The sequence below is a fragment of the Branchiostoma belcheri genome, unplaced genomic scaffold (assembly GCF_001625305.1).
Source record: "Branchiostoma belcheri isolate BF01 breed outbred unplaced genomic scaffold, Haploidv18h27 scaffold56, whole genome shotgun sequence".
Classification (NCBI taxonomy): domain Eukaryota; kingdom Metazoa; phylum Chordata; class Leptocardii; order Amphioxiformes; family Branchiostomatidae; genus Branchiostoma; species Branchiostoma belcheri.
The window spans coordinates 1,627,070-1,642,343 of record NW_017804198.1 but is presented as its reverse complement, the minus strand read 5'-3'; the positions used below and the strand labels follow the sequence as shown (position 1 = coordinate 1,642,343).

General features: G+C 42.7%; 1 protein-coding gene across 3 annotated transcripts; it reads left to right on the top strand.

The window, feature by feature from the left end:
• The first annotated feature begins 445 nt into the window (after positions 1–445).
• On the top strand, positions 446–14,682 carry LOC109481541 (sn1-specific diacylglycerol lipase beta-like). Of its 3 annotated transcripts, none has more exons than XM_019784123.1 (13): positions 446–491; positions 1,477–1,620; positions 2,110–2,607; positions 4,102–4,192; positions 4,622–4,872; positions 5,988–6,129; positions 6,844–6,927; positions 8,835–8,909; positions 9,354–9,434; positions 10,025–10,152; positions 11,539–11,680; positions 12,446–12,705; positions 13,394–14,682. In XM_019784123.1, exons 2-13 carry the CDS (start codon positions 1,526–1,528, stop codon positions 13,584–13,586), a joined length of 2,040 nt encoding a protein of 679 aa, XP_019639682.1. In that variant the 5' UTR covers positions 446–491; positions 1,477–1,525; the 3' UTR covers positions 13,587–14,682. The 3 variants fall into 3 exon arrangements, with proteins under 3 accessions (XP_019639682.1, XP_019639683.1, XP_019639684.1); XM_019784124.1 differs by having other exon boundaries at positions 453–491; positions 1,492–1,620; XM_019784125.1 differs by lacking the exon at positions 446–491 and adding an exon at positions 537–634 and having other exon boundaries at positions 1,492–1,620.
• Positions 14,683–15,274: the final 592 nt, after the last annotated feature.

The following is a 15,274-nucleotide window of genomic DNA, read 5'->3' as shown; positions in this document are numbered from 1 at the left end:
TCAAAAATCGAGTCATTCCGGAAATTAAGACAAGAATGAAATGAAAACAGACGAATACATTACTAATGATTTTATAATTGATACTTAATTTAAATCAAATAGTAACAAAATGAAGGTTAAGAAGACATTTGTACTGATTTGCGAATATTATGTAGTTCATATCCTCCCTCGATTTTCATCAGCGATAGTATGGTCCGGTTAATCTTTCACCTTTAACCCACGGGGAAGAGGCGACTATCTTAGGAATCTGGAGGGGTGTATGTATTTACAGGAGGTAAAGATGGACATTTCTACAACTCTGTATTTATCTTGAATCAAATTAGTATCATACTACCCAGTTTTCTATTTGAAAGACCCTCGAATTCTCATTTTTTTCCCGTTGTCTTCTTACATCTCTACACACTTTTCCCACCCAAACCCCCTCCCCTGCTCATATTGAAACAGCCCAATAGCGAACATCATATGTTTACACAAACAAAGGCCGAACGAAGGTTTGTAGTGTTTCTATGTTTCGTTTCTCTCTTTCCCTTCGGTTTTCCTTCAATTTTTTCAGTCACGTGTACTTTTTCTTCCTCCTGAGTTTTCCAAATCACTGGAAACCTTTATGTTTCCGCGATAATATACCTTCGCCAAGGTAATCATAATTTGTTTTGATAGCGTTTGTGTTTTCTTGTTAACGTTGTCCTTACTTGACATCTATTATTCGCTAGATGTGGTCTCTATGTACCAGGTTTCCCTTGGTTCAGTTCATCTACAATATAATCTGGTAAAGGGGAACATGTAGATCTTGACGAGACGTCGAAATGATTAGATTTTGGCCCAGGTGGCTTAGTAAGTTATGGTCCTGCAGTGGAACTTCCGGTTTTGATACATAATGTTGTTGTACACTCCTGTACAGTGCAAAGGTTAAGGTACAGGTACTACAGGTCCAAACTTGACAGAATCGTTTAAATAAAAACAGAACTAGGCGGCCTGATGACTATATATGTCTTACTCAAACAAAACAAAACAATGCTATATGCGGATAGTTTCTCGTTGTTGTGTACATGTACTTATGCTCCCTCTAGATATTGCTTTTGTCACCCCAGTGTCACATGAGGCCACTAGTAGGGTAGTATAAATTTGTATCGGTATACATGTAGTATTGGTACTTGTAGAATTGGTCAGTTAGTGATTCGGTATTTTTGACCTGTACCTAAATCAATTTTTGGAATACTGTACAAGTACACACTATGAGGACGCAGCCCTAATCTGGGATGCTTAGTGGTCATAGATTTTGGTCTGTTGGTCTCTAGGTTTTATCTCTATAAATGCAATCTCAGTGCTCACTCACTCACTCACTCACTCACTCACTCACTCACTCACTCACTCACTCACTCACTCACTCACTCACTCACTCACTCACTCACTCACTCACTCACTCACTCACTCACTCACTCACTCACTCACTCACTCACATGTTTGTGAAATGTTAAGGTGTATACCCTGCAGCTCCAGGACAGACTGAGTGAGTAAGAGGTGCACCATGCCAGGACTGGTGGTGTTTGGGCGACGTTGGGAGATCGCCAGTGATGATCTGCTGTTTCCTGGGGGACTGGAGATCTTCATCAGGGCCATCTGGTGAGAGTTGCTTCTGACAGATTTCTTTGAATACTGCTTACTTTGAGTATGATATAAAGATACATTATTCCAGTGTCCAGTCTTTGAATACTAGTTACTTTGAGTATGATCAGATAAGATACATTATTCTAATGTCTGGCCTATCGTGGTTGGGGCGAACTTAAGCTTGCTTCGTAGCTTTACACTTGTAGTAGTTTTCCCCTGCTCAGCTCAACTCAAGGCCACCAGGTAGGAGTTTGGGCCTGTAGGATCTTTGCACACCACTTTGAACCCCTGTTGTGTGTTGTAACGTACCAGAGAGTTTCTATAGTTGTGTCGGGAGTTGGGTGCCAAAGAATTCCTGTAGCCCATATGCATGAGTGCTTCTTACTCAGGCACTGGAGTTTTAGTTTTTACAATAAATTTATGTTCACAAGAATTCAGCATTTACAAATGTAGTAATCTTTGTTGAAATATTGACAAATGAATGTACCTTTTTGTTTCCACCAGGCTCCTGGCAATATCGATTGTCTACAATGAACACAGGGATGTGCTGAAATGTGCTGATGGTAACCTGCTGGCAGCATATCTTATAGGGGTTATCGTACAACTGTGTCTCATTATTGTCATCAATGCCTGGATAGTCCATGTCAGCATGCAAGGGACCATCACCAACTACAGGCCTAGAAAACAGATGCCGTCATTGCTGTATGTACGCTTCGCACTTTATATACCAGAGCTGGCCTGGGACATCATCGGGACATACTGGACATTCCGGGACCACGTGGGCTGTGACAGGGACGTGGTGGCCATCGTGGAGGGAGCGGTCATTTTCAGCTGGATTGTTCTGGTTCTCACGGCGGTTGGGATCGCGGTGATCTTTGACCCGTTGGGATCCAGGAACAGGTTTTCTTACTGGCCGGAGGAGCGGCCGGGGCTGGAGAGTGGCGAGACTGACCAGCTCATCACGTCTGCACGCTCCGCAGCAGCAAGGGTCTGGGAAAACAGGTCAGAACCAGTTCAAAGCAGATTATGCAAGGGGGCCCGCAAGCCCTATTCCGTACAGCGTAATAGGCCGTTTTAATTCTACATAGATCGTAGACGGACCGCTCTAATTCAACATAGAGCGTAATTGGCGCATTTTGCGTAGAGTGTATTGGCTGTTTTAATTCCACGTAATGCGTTGTAGCCACTTGGAATTTATCGTAAAGCGTAATCGAGAGGTTTCCGAATTCAGCATAGACCCCCCCTTGCAGGCCCTCATGCAACTGGTGCAATGGCCAAGTGGGTAGTGTGCTCGCCTTGCATTTGGTAGGTCGTGAATTCAATCACTGGCCGAGTTATACCAAAGACTTAAACAATGTACATACTGTTTTTTCTGCTTTAATAGCAGCATTTGGGAATGAGTATAGGTGTTGAACACACACCACTAAGTAGCCCCTTCCTGTAGTGATTGCACAATTGTGTAGCCCAAGGGCTCCTGAACCAGAGATGGGCGCTGCCCTATGCACCATCTGGCACGGGAATTTGAAGGACTTTAACTTTTAAAAGTATCCAATGCAATTTCAAGGCTGCAAAACAAAACAAAAAAAAATTAAAGAAATCTGTCTCTTACTGACATTCCCTTCCGTTGAATAAAGACACTCATTTTTACATAATCAGGGCAATTCTGACTGGTTCACATTGCACAGAAAAGGTGTCTGTATAGATGTCATAGCAACACCTGTGCTGTGTAATGTGACTCAGTCAGAATTGCCCTGAGGAAGGTGACAGACGGTCACCAAAATGTCAGCTGAATAAAAGACTTGGTTGTGTAAAATGACTCCCTTTATTCAGTAATTCACCAACCTGATGAAACTATTCACGGATTTACTGCCATTTTGTCATCATTTTATACTCAAAGCGTTTGAAACAAGCTACATGAAGTATGTGTTCATTTTTTGGTATGTAGGATCACTAGAACAGGCCTACGATATGAAATAAGCAAACCTTTTTTATCAGCAACATCACATTTTATTTCAGTATGCCATGAGATTGATTGAACAACACTTAACTACATTAAACAACAGCGCTCGAAATTCATTTTTGGGAATGGGTGTACTGGTGCACCCAACCTAAAAAAAATGGGTGCACAAAAAAATTTGGGGGTGCACCATATAATTATAAAACAAAACATAATTACAGATCTTAAGTGCTTTGCTTCTAAGCTTGTATCTGAAATGGGAGCTAACTTCAAAATCTTTTACTACAACAAAGGTTTTATCATTTTTCTGACGTTCAGATGCCAAGAATATCCTATTATACATTTAACATGTACAAAAATACCTACAAAAATATTTGGGTGCACCAGTGCACCCACAGAACAAAATTGGGTACACAGCTTCAATTTTGGGTGCACTAAGGTGCACATGCACCCAGTATTTCCAGCCCTGAACAGTGACCAGAAAATGAACATGTGCATGTCTTATATCCTCATGATGTGATATTTCCTGTTTCCACCAGATGTAAAGTGCTGTGCTGTTGTGCAGGTTTTGATGAACACAGTCAGAATGCCTTCAGTGATGTCGCACAGGTCATATCAGATTTCTTTCAGGTAAGTACATTTGTATTTTGCTATGGTTTGTTTTGCATTTCGTTCATTGAAATTCATTCATTCGCACATACAATATAATAACAGTGAAGTTGAAAGAATATTTGAAAAAAAAAGCATTAAAAATATGAGATTATGGGACCCTCAAGTTCACCTCATTGTCTGTGTCTGACCTTTTGACCTTCTGTCATTCTGCCTGTCAATCTTCTCCCTGCCCACATGCTGTCAACCTACTCAGTCTGGACAAACATACACACAAACCCAGTGGTCACAGCTCAACCCCCTAAAACAATATGTCCATATCTGAAAGTACATGTATTTTTGACAGACACTATTACTACAGTAGCTACAGTAACTATTACTACTATTACTACAAGATGTAGTACTACTACTACTACTTTGGTCATTAACATCCTTCTCTCCACCTTCCAGGATGTTGATTTGACCCCCAGTGACATTGCAGCAGGCTTGGCTCTCCTCCAACAAGAGCAGGACAGACACAGTATCACCAGAGACCCCATGTCCATAGTCACCACCCAGCCAAACCCCCAAGGGGACCCTCGGTTGGAGGATCTGGGACTAGTTGCCCACTACATGAAGTTTGCCATGGCAGCGTACGGCTGGCCCCTGTATGTCTACTCAAACCCCCTGACATCACTGTGTCAGCTCAGTACTGAATGCAGGTAGGTGGAAGATCAGGAATGATTATAGAGTACTACATGGTGTACCGTATATCACCAAAAGCCCCACTGCTGGTTGGATCGCCTGGCAACTGAAGCTCACTCACTCACTCACTCACTCACTCACTCACTCACTCACTCACTCACTCACTCACTCACTCACTCACTCACTCACTCACTCACTCACTCACACACACTCACACTCACCAACTCACTCACTGTACTCACTCACACTCTCACACTCACCAACTCACTCACTGTACTCACTCACTCACTGTACTCACTCACTCCCTCACTCACTCACTCACTCACTCACTCACTCACTCACACACACTCACACTCACCAACTCACTCACTGTACTCACTCACTCACACTCTCACACTCACCAACTCACTCACTGTACTCACTCACTCACTGTACTCACTCACTCACTCACACACACTCACTCACTCACTCACTCACACTCACTCACCAACTCACTCACTCACTGTACTCACTCACTCACTGTACTCACTCACTCACTGTACTCACTCACTCACTCACTCACTGTACTCACTCACACACTCACTCACATGCTCACTCACTCACTCACTCACTCACTCACTCACTCACTCACTCACTCACTCACTCACTCACTCACTCACTCACTCACTCACTCACTGGTTTATCATGTCTATTCTGAATTTTCACTTAACACATGTAAAATGTATGTGTTGGTCCAGGAATTATTGTATGGAACATTTGGAAATCAGTGTGATAACTGCTAGAATGTGTGATATGGTTAGTTATCACCTGTATTGACATTATTGTGGCCCTGGTATGACATAAAAACCTTTACCAGCTCTGCTAGGAGCTTACATTTTCAGTAGTATTTGGTGTGTGTCATTACTTGTGTCCCATCGTACATGATAACTCAAGAAGTTGTAGGGGGATTTTCTTCATACATGTACATGTATTTTTATGTGGTTTGGTGTTGGCGGCAACCAGCCCCAAATCAGGGATGCATTTACTACTAATTTAATTGAGATGTGTGCTTTAATCAGGAACTTATAGTATTGAAGAACATTCAAATTTGGTACAGTATCTGAACCTTGCCATTTGTTGCTATCATTCACAGCTGTTGCAGCTGCACATCTGGACAGGTGGAAGGTGGGGCACTGATCATGTCAGACAACTGCTGCAGGTGTAACCTGGCTGGGATCCTCCAGCACACAGGACTCATGGCCACAGATGTGGTCTATGCAACATTCCACAACAAGGTCTGCACTTGTTTTTTCTAAGATACTGACCTCCAAATATTCGATGACTATCAGTCCATTTTGTTCACGGAGTGGCCTAGTCTCGTGAGACACTAGGCCCGAGTCTTGGAGCTCCCCAAGACTTACTTGCCCTTGCTCCGGAGGGAGGCAATGGTAAGTAGAGAGTGGACTAGGCCACTCCATGAACAAGATGGACTGATAGTCATCGAAAATTTGGAGGTCAGTATCTTTATCCTTCAAACTTGTCACTGTTGGAAGAATCTTATAGTAACTGTATCTATTGTGTACATGACAAATGAATCTCTTCAACAATAATTTATACAAAATGTCCTTTAATGTCCTACCAGAGGGATGTCCCTAACTGAGGATAGGGACATCCCTTATTTTTACCTATCAGTAAGTGAAGTGAGGAAAGTCCTGGGATGATCATCATCAATTCTAACCCTAATACACCTACCCCTCAGGTTGTTGAGAAAAGCAGACTTAGGGAGTGGTGTATGTTGTTGCACAGCGGCCTACTAGTAGAGGGTTTGCATATCTTGTGGCACAGGGGATAGTGGGGAGGGAGCTAGTTATCACTCGCCTGTGTGGGCACAAGCTCTCCTCCCACTACATTGTACCTCACCAGTCAGGTTCCCAGGGTAAAAGAGGCCATACAGAGACCATACATTATGTAGTCATAATAACTTCATTTATTGCTTGCATTTCTTGCAGGTTTATGAGATCCCGTTTTTTGTTGCCCTGGACCATGACAGGAGATCAGTAGTTGTGGCAGTCCGAGGGACCCTCTCTCTCAGGGTAGGTTCTGTTTACATGGAGTAAGTATGGCAGGTGATGAGATTCCCAGATCCAGTCCCAGGGGTGCCAGAGTATACAGTGCAAGTTTACGGAATACAGTGCAAGTTTACTAGTATACAGTGCAAGTTTACGGAATACAGTGCAAGTTTACTAGTATACAGTGCAAGTTTACAGAATACAGTGCAATTTTACTAGTATACAGTGCAAGTTTACGGAATACAGTGCAAGTTTACTAGTATACAGTGCAAGTTTACGGAGTACAGTGCAATTTTACTAGACTAAGTATACAGTGCAAGTTTACGGAATACAGTACAATTTTACTAGACATACAGTGCAATTTTACGGAATACAGTGCAGTCTTATTAGAATACAGTTCAATTTTACGGAATACAGTGCAATTTTACGGAATACAGTGCAATTTTACTAGTGACATTAAATCACATGACTTAAACACTGCTTTCCCTTGAGTTTCAAGATGGTGGATGGCGCTGAATCACATATTTCTGTCTTTTTCGAGCAAATTTAAACTTATCCCTGTGCAGTAACATGCCCTGTGTGTAGTATGTAGTGATTTGACTAAAGGTCTATCTACGAGAACGGTCAAAATTCGCTCAAAAAACAAGAGTACGCTCCATCAGCGGCATCCCGGAAAACTGGGTCCAGGTTACGTCATTCAACGTGACTAGTAAACTTGCACTGTATTCCGTAAAATTGCACTGTATACTAATACGATTGCACTGTATTCCATAAACTTGCACTGCATACTAGTAAACTTGCACTGTATTCCATAAAATTGCACTGTATACTCTGGCACCCCTGAGTCCAGGGTTCAAAATACCCACTCCCACACGCTTGCCACACAAGTCATTACTTACTGGACATGCTAGGTTGCCCAACGCACATTTTTTTGACGTACAAAGTGACAATTTTAATTAAACTGTGTCCTGCCTTGGCCAGAATGTGAGCAATGTGGCCAGGCTTACCGATTGCCTTCTAAAATTAAAAAGCCTGGGTGTTGACAGCAACTTGAAATTTTGATGGTTACTCTTGGCTAACTTTGGGATGAGGTTGACCAGTTGGCCACCTGAGAAAAATAAGTATTTTTAATCCTGCAGTCTAAGATCTGAAGGACTAGTGTACAGTAACTTAAAGTTTGTTATCCAGAGGTTGGAGCCTTGAGGTATTTTTCTGTGAATGTTAGGATACAAATGCAGAATTCCTTAAAATGCTGGGAAACAAAGTACAGAAATGGGGGCCCGCAAGCCCTTTTCCATGGAGCGTAATCGGCCGTTTTAATTCTACGTAGAGTGTAGACGGACCCCTCTAATTCAACGCATTTAGCGTACAGTGTAATCCGCCGTTTTAATTCTCCTTAATGCATTGTAGCTATCGGGAATTAACCGTAAAGCGTAATCGATTAATTGTGCGTAGAGCATAATCCAAGCCACAAACAAGAACTCGAGGCCTCGCAAGTGCTCTGATTTTTTTTCTGAAATCCTCTCAAAAATGCACGAAATGCCATTTTAGAAGGTTCATTTTTCAAAATTTTCCGGGGGAGCATACCCCCAGACCCCCCTAGGAACCTCGCGCCTTCGGCGCTCGCTGGTCCCTGAAGAAGTGGGAAGAACCCCCCCCACACACACAAAATCCTGGCTACGGGCATGCTCAGGCGCAGCTTGATCTGGAGTTGGATCTTCTGAAGAGCGCTAAAAGTGAACTTCTGTGTTCGGAATCTTTCGAATTTAGCGTAGAGCGTAGAGAGCCTTCTTGAATTCAGCGTAATACGTAGCCGGCTCTTAGAATTTAGCGTAGAGCGTTGTCAGGACCCCCCTTGCAGGCCCCCAGAAATGTTGTAGTAGAACTGAATTGTGGTGCTGAAGTACATGTTATGCTGTTGTTAACTGCAGGATGCCTTGACTGACTTGTCTGCAGAGAGTGAGACCATTGATATAGAAGGGGTGGACGGAACCTTTGCTCACAAGGTAATACAGCATGTACAGCACTAGCATACATGTATGGGGGAGGGGGCATTGTCCCCTAAAAATAATGTTGGGGGGGGGAGGTGAGTATAATAATGGTGAGTAGATGGTAATTGTCAAGGAAAGGAAATTAAAAGACGGACTTAGCTGCAGAATTTGTGTTTCAAAATCACTAAAAATGCCGGCCTGAACATTTCAAAGAGTTAAGATGTCAACTTGCCCCCCAACAAAATCAAGTAAATTCATTTCTGTAATTCATCTTTTATTGAAAGTATGATACTACATTTTTAAGTAGAATATGTCAATGTCATTAATACTATGTAACTGACCTGTGTACTGCAGTACCACCTAGCAGGATATAACTAAAGTGCAGTTACCTTTATGCATCCCCCTATTTCCCTCAGATAATATTTTTGTCACCAGAATATCTCTTCCTTGTTGATCTAGGGAATCCTGCAGGCAGCCAGCTTCATCCACAAAAAGTTAGAGGAGGAAAATATCCTTGCCAATGCTTTCTGGAAGGTGCCGGTAAGTACAGAATTGGGAAGTTTCATTGTAACATTGAAAAGAACCTCACAATTCAATGTGTTCTAGCCAATGTCTATCTTTCCATCGTTAGACAAAATTTTTACGCTCACACAAAAATGGCGGAAGAAAATTTCAGGCAAGAACACTGGTGCAAAATAGTTATTCCATCACCTTTGTATTTTGCTGTCTGTAGCAAAATTGGAAGCCTATTAGTAACCTTATGAAGTTCTGGTTCTTTCGCAGCAGGGAATGTTTAAAACTGTATGATACAGAGTAACTAAAAGTCAAATCAACCCTACTCCATTGCCATTCAGGAAGTGGAGGTACCAAAATATGATGCCCTACAATTGTGTTCAAATGCTGGAAACACAGCTGTCAGCCATGTTTGTTTACGTTCTGGTATTTTGTGGTGGTACCACAAACTGAGTGTGCCTCGTGTGGACTGTTTTAGCACCAATCATAAATGTAAGAAATGTGAGATAATTGCACAAATGTGTTGAAATTAGCACAAGCAAATTACAACCAGATTTTTTCAATAAAAATATTTCAATTTTTGCTGTAAGATTGTTCCATCATGTCTTGTGTTGTAGGACTACAGCTTGGTTGTGGTAGGACACAGTCTGGGAGCAGGTGCTGCCTCTCTGCTGTCCATCCTGCTCAGACCTGCTTATCCCAGGCTCTTCTGTTATGCTTACTCACCCCCTGGGGGACTCATGAGGTAAGAGAAAGTAGCTTTATTAGTGACAATGACAATGAACTTTGTTGCATATCTATGCCCAACAGGGATAAATGCTGTATGTAATCATTCTAATTTTGAACTGTAATTTTCAACACAAAAACTTTTGACTGTACAACTCCAGTCTTTGTTAAAGGCATCCAATGCGATTTCAGGGAAGCAAAACTGGAAATATTCTGAATAAGGCAATCTTTGTGATATTGACACATACTGCTTCACATTAGCACATTTGAGTCAGTATTTCATACCTTGGGTATTTAAAACTGCAGAAACAAGCTCCAAGATGAGCCTTTATTTTCTGGGTGTAACCCTGTAAAATTTGGCCATGGCCCTTCCAGTAACCATTTTCTATCAATATTGAGTAAATTTTTGCTTCATAGGGGTCAATATACATTGGGACAGTGTGGTTCCAACTCACTATGTAGATAAATGACTAGAATATTGGTGTTGAAAAATCGGGTTTCCATGCCCTAAAAACTCCATCGGACGTCCTTAAGAAATGAGCCATCCGCCACTTCTGTGATGCCACTTTATGCAGATGACACACGTGTCTCGGTGAGCAGTGGATTATAGATTGCAGAAAGTATGTGGCGCCCCCCGTTTGTGTTCATGGATGGTTGCAATGCCCTGATGTACACATCATGTAGATGGCCTCTTTTATACCTTGTGCAGAAAGTCAGGTTCTGTGGCCAAGATTTTTACTTCATCCAATGAGACCAAGTGTCCAGGTGAATCCATATGCATGTATGGTGAAACATCTGAAGTCAAGCTAGGTTATCTTGAAAGTTCATCTGTGTCGGTAGAAATCATTATGAAGCAAGTTTAAACTGTAATTTCCAACACAATAAATTGGACTCACCCAAATTTTCGACTGTACAACTCAGTCTTTGTCAAGGAATGAGCAATCCACCGCTTCCATCTACATCAGGGCACCACAACCATCCCTCAACAGAGACGGGGGCGCCACAGACTTTCTGCAACCTATGATCCACTGCTCACGGAGTCACATGTGTTATCTGCGTGACGTCACGGAAGCGGTGGATTGTTCATTCCTTGACAAAGACTGGTAGCCTGGGTTCCATCCTGGTTAATTTACGTCCACTCCCACAGTCGAGCGGACGTAAACTAAACAGGATGGAACCCAGGCTAAAAGACTGGAGTTGTACACTCAGTCAAAAATTTGGGTGATTCCAATTTATTGTGCTGCATATTACAGTTTAAACTTGCTTCAAGCTAGGTTGTTTGTGTTCTAGGAACCTACATGTAGTAGCCTTTAGTGACCTTTAGGTCTCCCCGATATACATTCCTTACTAGTACCTGGGCCCTTAAGAGTTCTGACCTTGGCACTGTATTTTGTTTTCCTTGTAGTAAGTCTACAGCAGAGTACACCAAGAACTTCACCTGTTCTGTAGTACTTGGGAAAGACTTGGTCCCCAGACTTGGCATCTCCACTATGGAAGACCTCAAGTCTAAACTCATCACTGCAATAAACAGCAGTGATCAGCCCAAGGTAGGGTTAACTTCATGGTATGTATCTGTATAGCCGGTATAACCGCCCTTCTGTGTAACACACCAGCTTTGCAGGCACATGACGCGGCGGCAGCTGGCTACATTACACCGAACGATTTGTTACGCCTAGCCCTTGAACCTTGAACATCTAGCTCTAACCCTATTTTAAAGCTTTCTAATGATAATGCCCCTACTGTACTTGGTGACAGTGAGTTCCACTCTGCGATAGTTCTAGGAAAGAATGAAGTTTTGAGCACCTCAATCCTTGGTTGCTAACTCTGGTACTTGAAGGCATGGTCTGAATGTAGAACTTCAGCTTGACCTGAATGTAGAACTTCAGTGAGAAATGAAGAACTGTGTGTATTTTGCACTTATTGTGTAACAGAAACTTTTGTGCCATGGCATTGGCTTGGTTTGGTTTTTGTTTTTTCTTTTAATGCCCATGGTCGTGATAATGAACACCTGAGCAAAGTGTTCTGTCATGTAAAGTGCCTTGCCCAAGGGCACAAGGTTGGTGACATGACAGGATTCGAACCTGGGACCTCTTGGTTCTGAGCCAAATTCTCTGCCATTACACCACACAACACCATATTGCCCCAGGTGTGCCAGGCTGTTTCATATAGAATGAAACAAGGTGTATTCTGTATCACCCAAGGTACCAGACTGACCTGCAGTTCTGATTGAAAAGATATAGATATAGTTTGATTTAAGATCATTGAATCCTTGCAAGCAGAATGTCCTGATGTTTGTTTTCTTGTTGCTGTAGTACAAGATCCTTGTAGGTGGTGTGTGGTATACGCTGTGTGGCAGTGCAGACCAAGCCACACCTTCATCCACCACTGCCTCATCACCAAACTTAAGCCAGCCTCTATTGGACGAAATCACCAGCATGCCTCCTGGAGCTGCTTACACTAGCCAACCAGATGACAGCTCACTAAGACGACAGGGAGAAGCTACCCAAAGCCAAGTGGCCCCACTGTACCCACCTGGTCACATCATTCACATTGTAGAAGTTGAGCCTGCAAGGTACACATACATTGTACTTGTACAGTACTAGTATGCTTCTTTTCCCCTTATTTCCTGAAAGGATCATATTTTTTTTAACAGTAGAGTCTTTTAACAGTATTTTTTTTACTAAAAAGCACTGTATGGCAGTTTTGAGCACTAAATGAGGTTTTGATGAATTACATTGGGGTTTTAAGAACACATGCCACTTCAAAGCACTTTATAGGGGTTTCAAGAATATTTCTACTGAAATTTGCTGTATGGGGGTTTCAAGAACAGTTGTTAGTAAGAAGCACTTTATGGGGTATTGGGCACTACATGTACAATGTACATGGGGGTCTTGAAACAGTTGATACTGGACATCACTACATGTACATGGAAAGGGTTAATATGGAACAGTCCATTTTTGAACAGGGAGTAAAATATGCTGTATTTCCTCCCGAGCAAGTCTCGGCTTTTCTAGTTTAGGGTTTTAAAACTTCAGTAATGTACATGTATGTGCATTTCTTAAACAGTGCTGACTTAGGGACACAATTGACATGTGTATTTATATCTGTCTCGAGGTACATGAATCTTAGGTTCTAATACTCGCTTCTTCTTCTGCAGATAAAAATCATTATCAACTCTTTCCACTGGCAGCCAGAATAGTCTTGATACTTCTAACTAAAGGTGCAGTTTTCATTCATTATTTTCACTCTGTTTTATCCAGTTCCTGCCTGAGTCAGCCTACATACGGAGCTGTCTGGGTCGACAACGGCCATTTCAGTAACATCATCGTCAATCCCAAAATGCTGAGTGATCACATGCCTGACGCAGTAATGAAGGCCTTGGACCAGCTGGTACAAGTACAGGCAAGAGGACTGCAGCCTTTCCTGCAGCGCCGCAGCCAGCCTGTTGTGTAGGAGAAAGGACTGCAGTCTGTTGTGCAGGAGAGATCTGCAGTCTGTTGTGCAGGAGAGATCTGCAGTCTGTTGTGCAGGAGAGATCTGCAGTCTGTTGTGTAGGAGAAAGGACTGCAGTCTGTTGTGCAGGAGAGATCTGCAGCCTGTTGTGTAGGAGAGATCTGCAGTCTGTTGTGTAGGAGAAAGGACTGCAGTCCGTTGTGCAGGAGAGATCTGCAGTCTGTTGTGCAAAAAAAGAGAGATCTGCAGTCTGTTGTGCAGGAGAGATCTGCAGTCTGTTGTGTAGGAGAGATCTGTAGTCTGTTGTGCAGGAGAGATCTGCAGTCTGTTGTGCGGGAGAGATCTGTAGTCTGTTGTGCAGGACAGATCTGCAGTCTGTTGTGTAGGAGAGATCTGCAGTCTGTTGCGTATTTGTTGCAGTAAAGTTTGTTTACAGTGCAGCACATATCTCTGTATGTACCTTGTATGTATAGAGGAAACTTCATCAACACAAGACAAGTACAGGGGCTTTCTTAAGGTCCTCTACAACCATAGATACACAAAAAATGGATACAATGATTTCAACATAGTAATAACAAGGTATATTGCGTACATGTATATCAATACATTAGACGTATCTACCAGTTGCAGCTCATAAGATCTTAACATTTTCTAATAGATTTATGTACATGTATTTGCACATTGTAAGGATTGTCTACTTGTAAAATATAATTAAGTTTATCTGAAGATAAGAATTATGTCCCTGCAGCTGGTTTTACCTACTGAAGACAGAATTATGCAAAAAAATGCAGTAAAAGTAGACTGAGGAAAAGTTATTTTGAAGGATCTATGACTGTGTATGTGTATGATATTGTAGTTTGAACATTGACATTTGGTTTGTTGATTTGATTGGATATTGTATAATTATACAAATTGTACACTATGTAACAGATGTTATTGTTACCAAGTGTGTATATACTTGTACAGGGAATTATGACATGTTTGGGTTTCAAATCTGTACTGCCTTGTAACTTCATGCAGCAAGGTTTTATTGAATGATGTTTTGCCTGAAATGAGTTAGAAACCAGACACCTTTACAATGTTGCTGTAGCAGAAAAAAAATGTTTTCTGGCAGAAAAAAATGTTTCCAAAGTTTTTACTCATCATCAGAGTGTGTTTATTTATTTGTCTATCTATCTATCTATCTGTCTTAGTGTACAAGATACCCAATACAGTATGAATGGATTGATACCAGGTGTCCGTGTAGCGGTGGGTCCAGGTGTCCGTGTAGCGGGTGGGTCCAGGTGTCCGTGTAGAGGGTGGGTCCAGGTATCCGTGTAGCGGTGGGCCCAGGTGTCCGTGTAGCGCGTGGGTCCAGGTGTCCGTGTAGCGGGTGGGTCCAGGTGTCCGTGTAGCGGGTGGGTCCAGGTGTCCGTGTAGCAGGTGGGTCCAGGTGTCCGTGTAGCGGGTGGGCCCAGGTGTCCGTGTAGCGGGTGCGTCCAGGTGTCCGTGTAGCGGGTGGCTCCACGTGTCCGTGTAGCGGGTGGATCCAGGTGTCCGTGTAGCGGGTGGATCCAGGTGTCCGTGTAGCGGGTGGATCCAGGTGTCCGTGTACCGGGTGCTTGGGGTCGTTCAACTGTTTTCCCGCTCTGCCCTTGAGGACATCTCGTCGGATACCACAACTGCACGTAACCACATCCCTAAGTATC

Coding starts and splice junctions, on each gene's coding strand:
- LOC109481541 (XM_019784123.1), top strand. CDS start 1,526: ATGCCAGGACTGGTGGTGTTTGGGCGACGTTGGGAGATCGCCAGTGAT. Junction 2,608..4,101: donor GCAAGGGTCTGGGAAAACAG/GTCAGAACCAGT, acceptor TGTTTCCACCAG/ATGTAAAGTGCTGTGCTGTT. Junction 4,873..5,987: donor CAGCTCAGTACTGAATGCAG/GTAGGTGGAAGA, acceptor TATCATTCACAG/CTGTTGCAGCTGCACATCTG.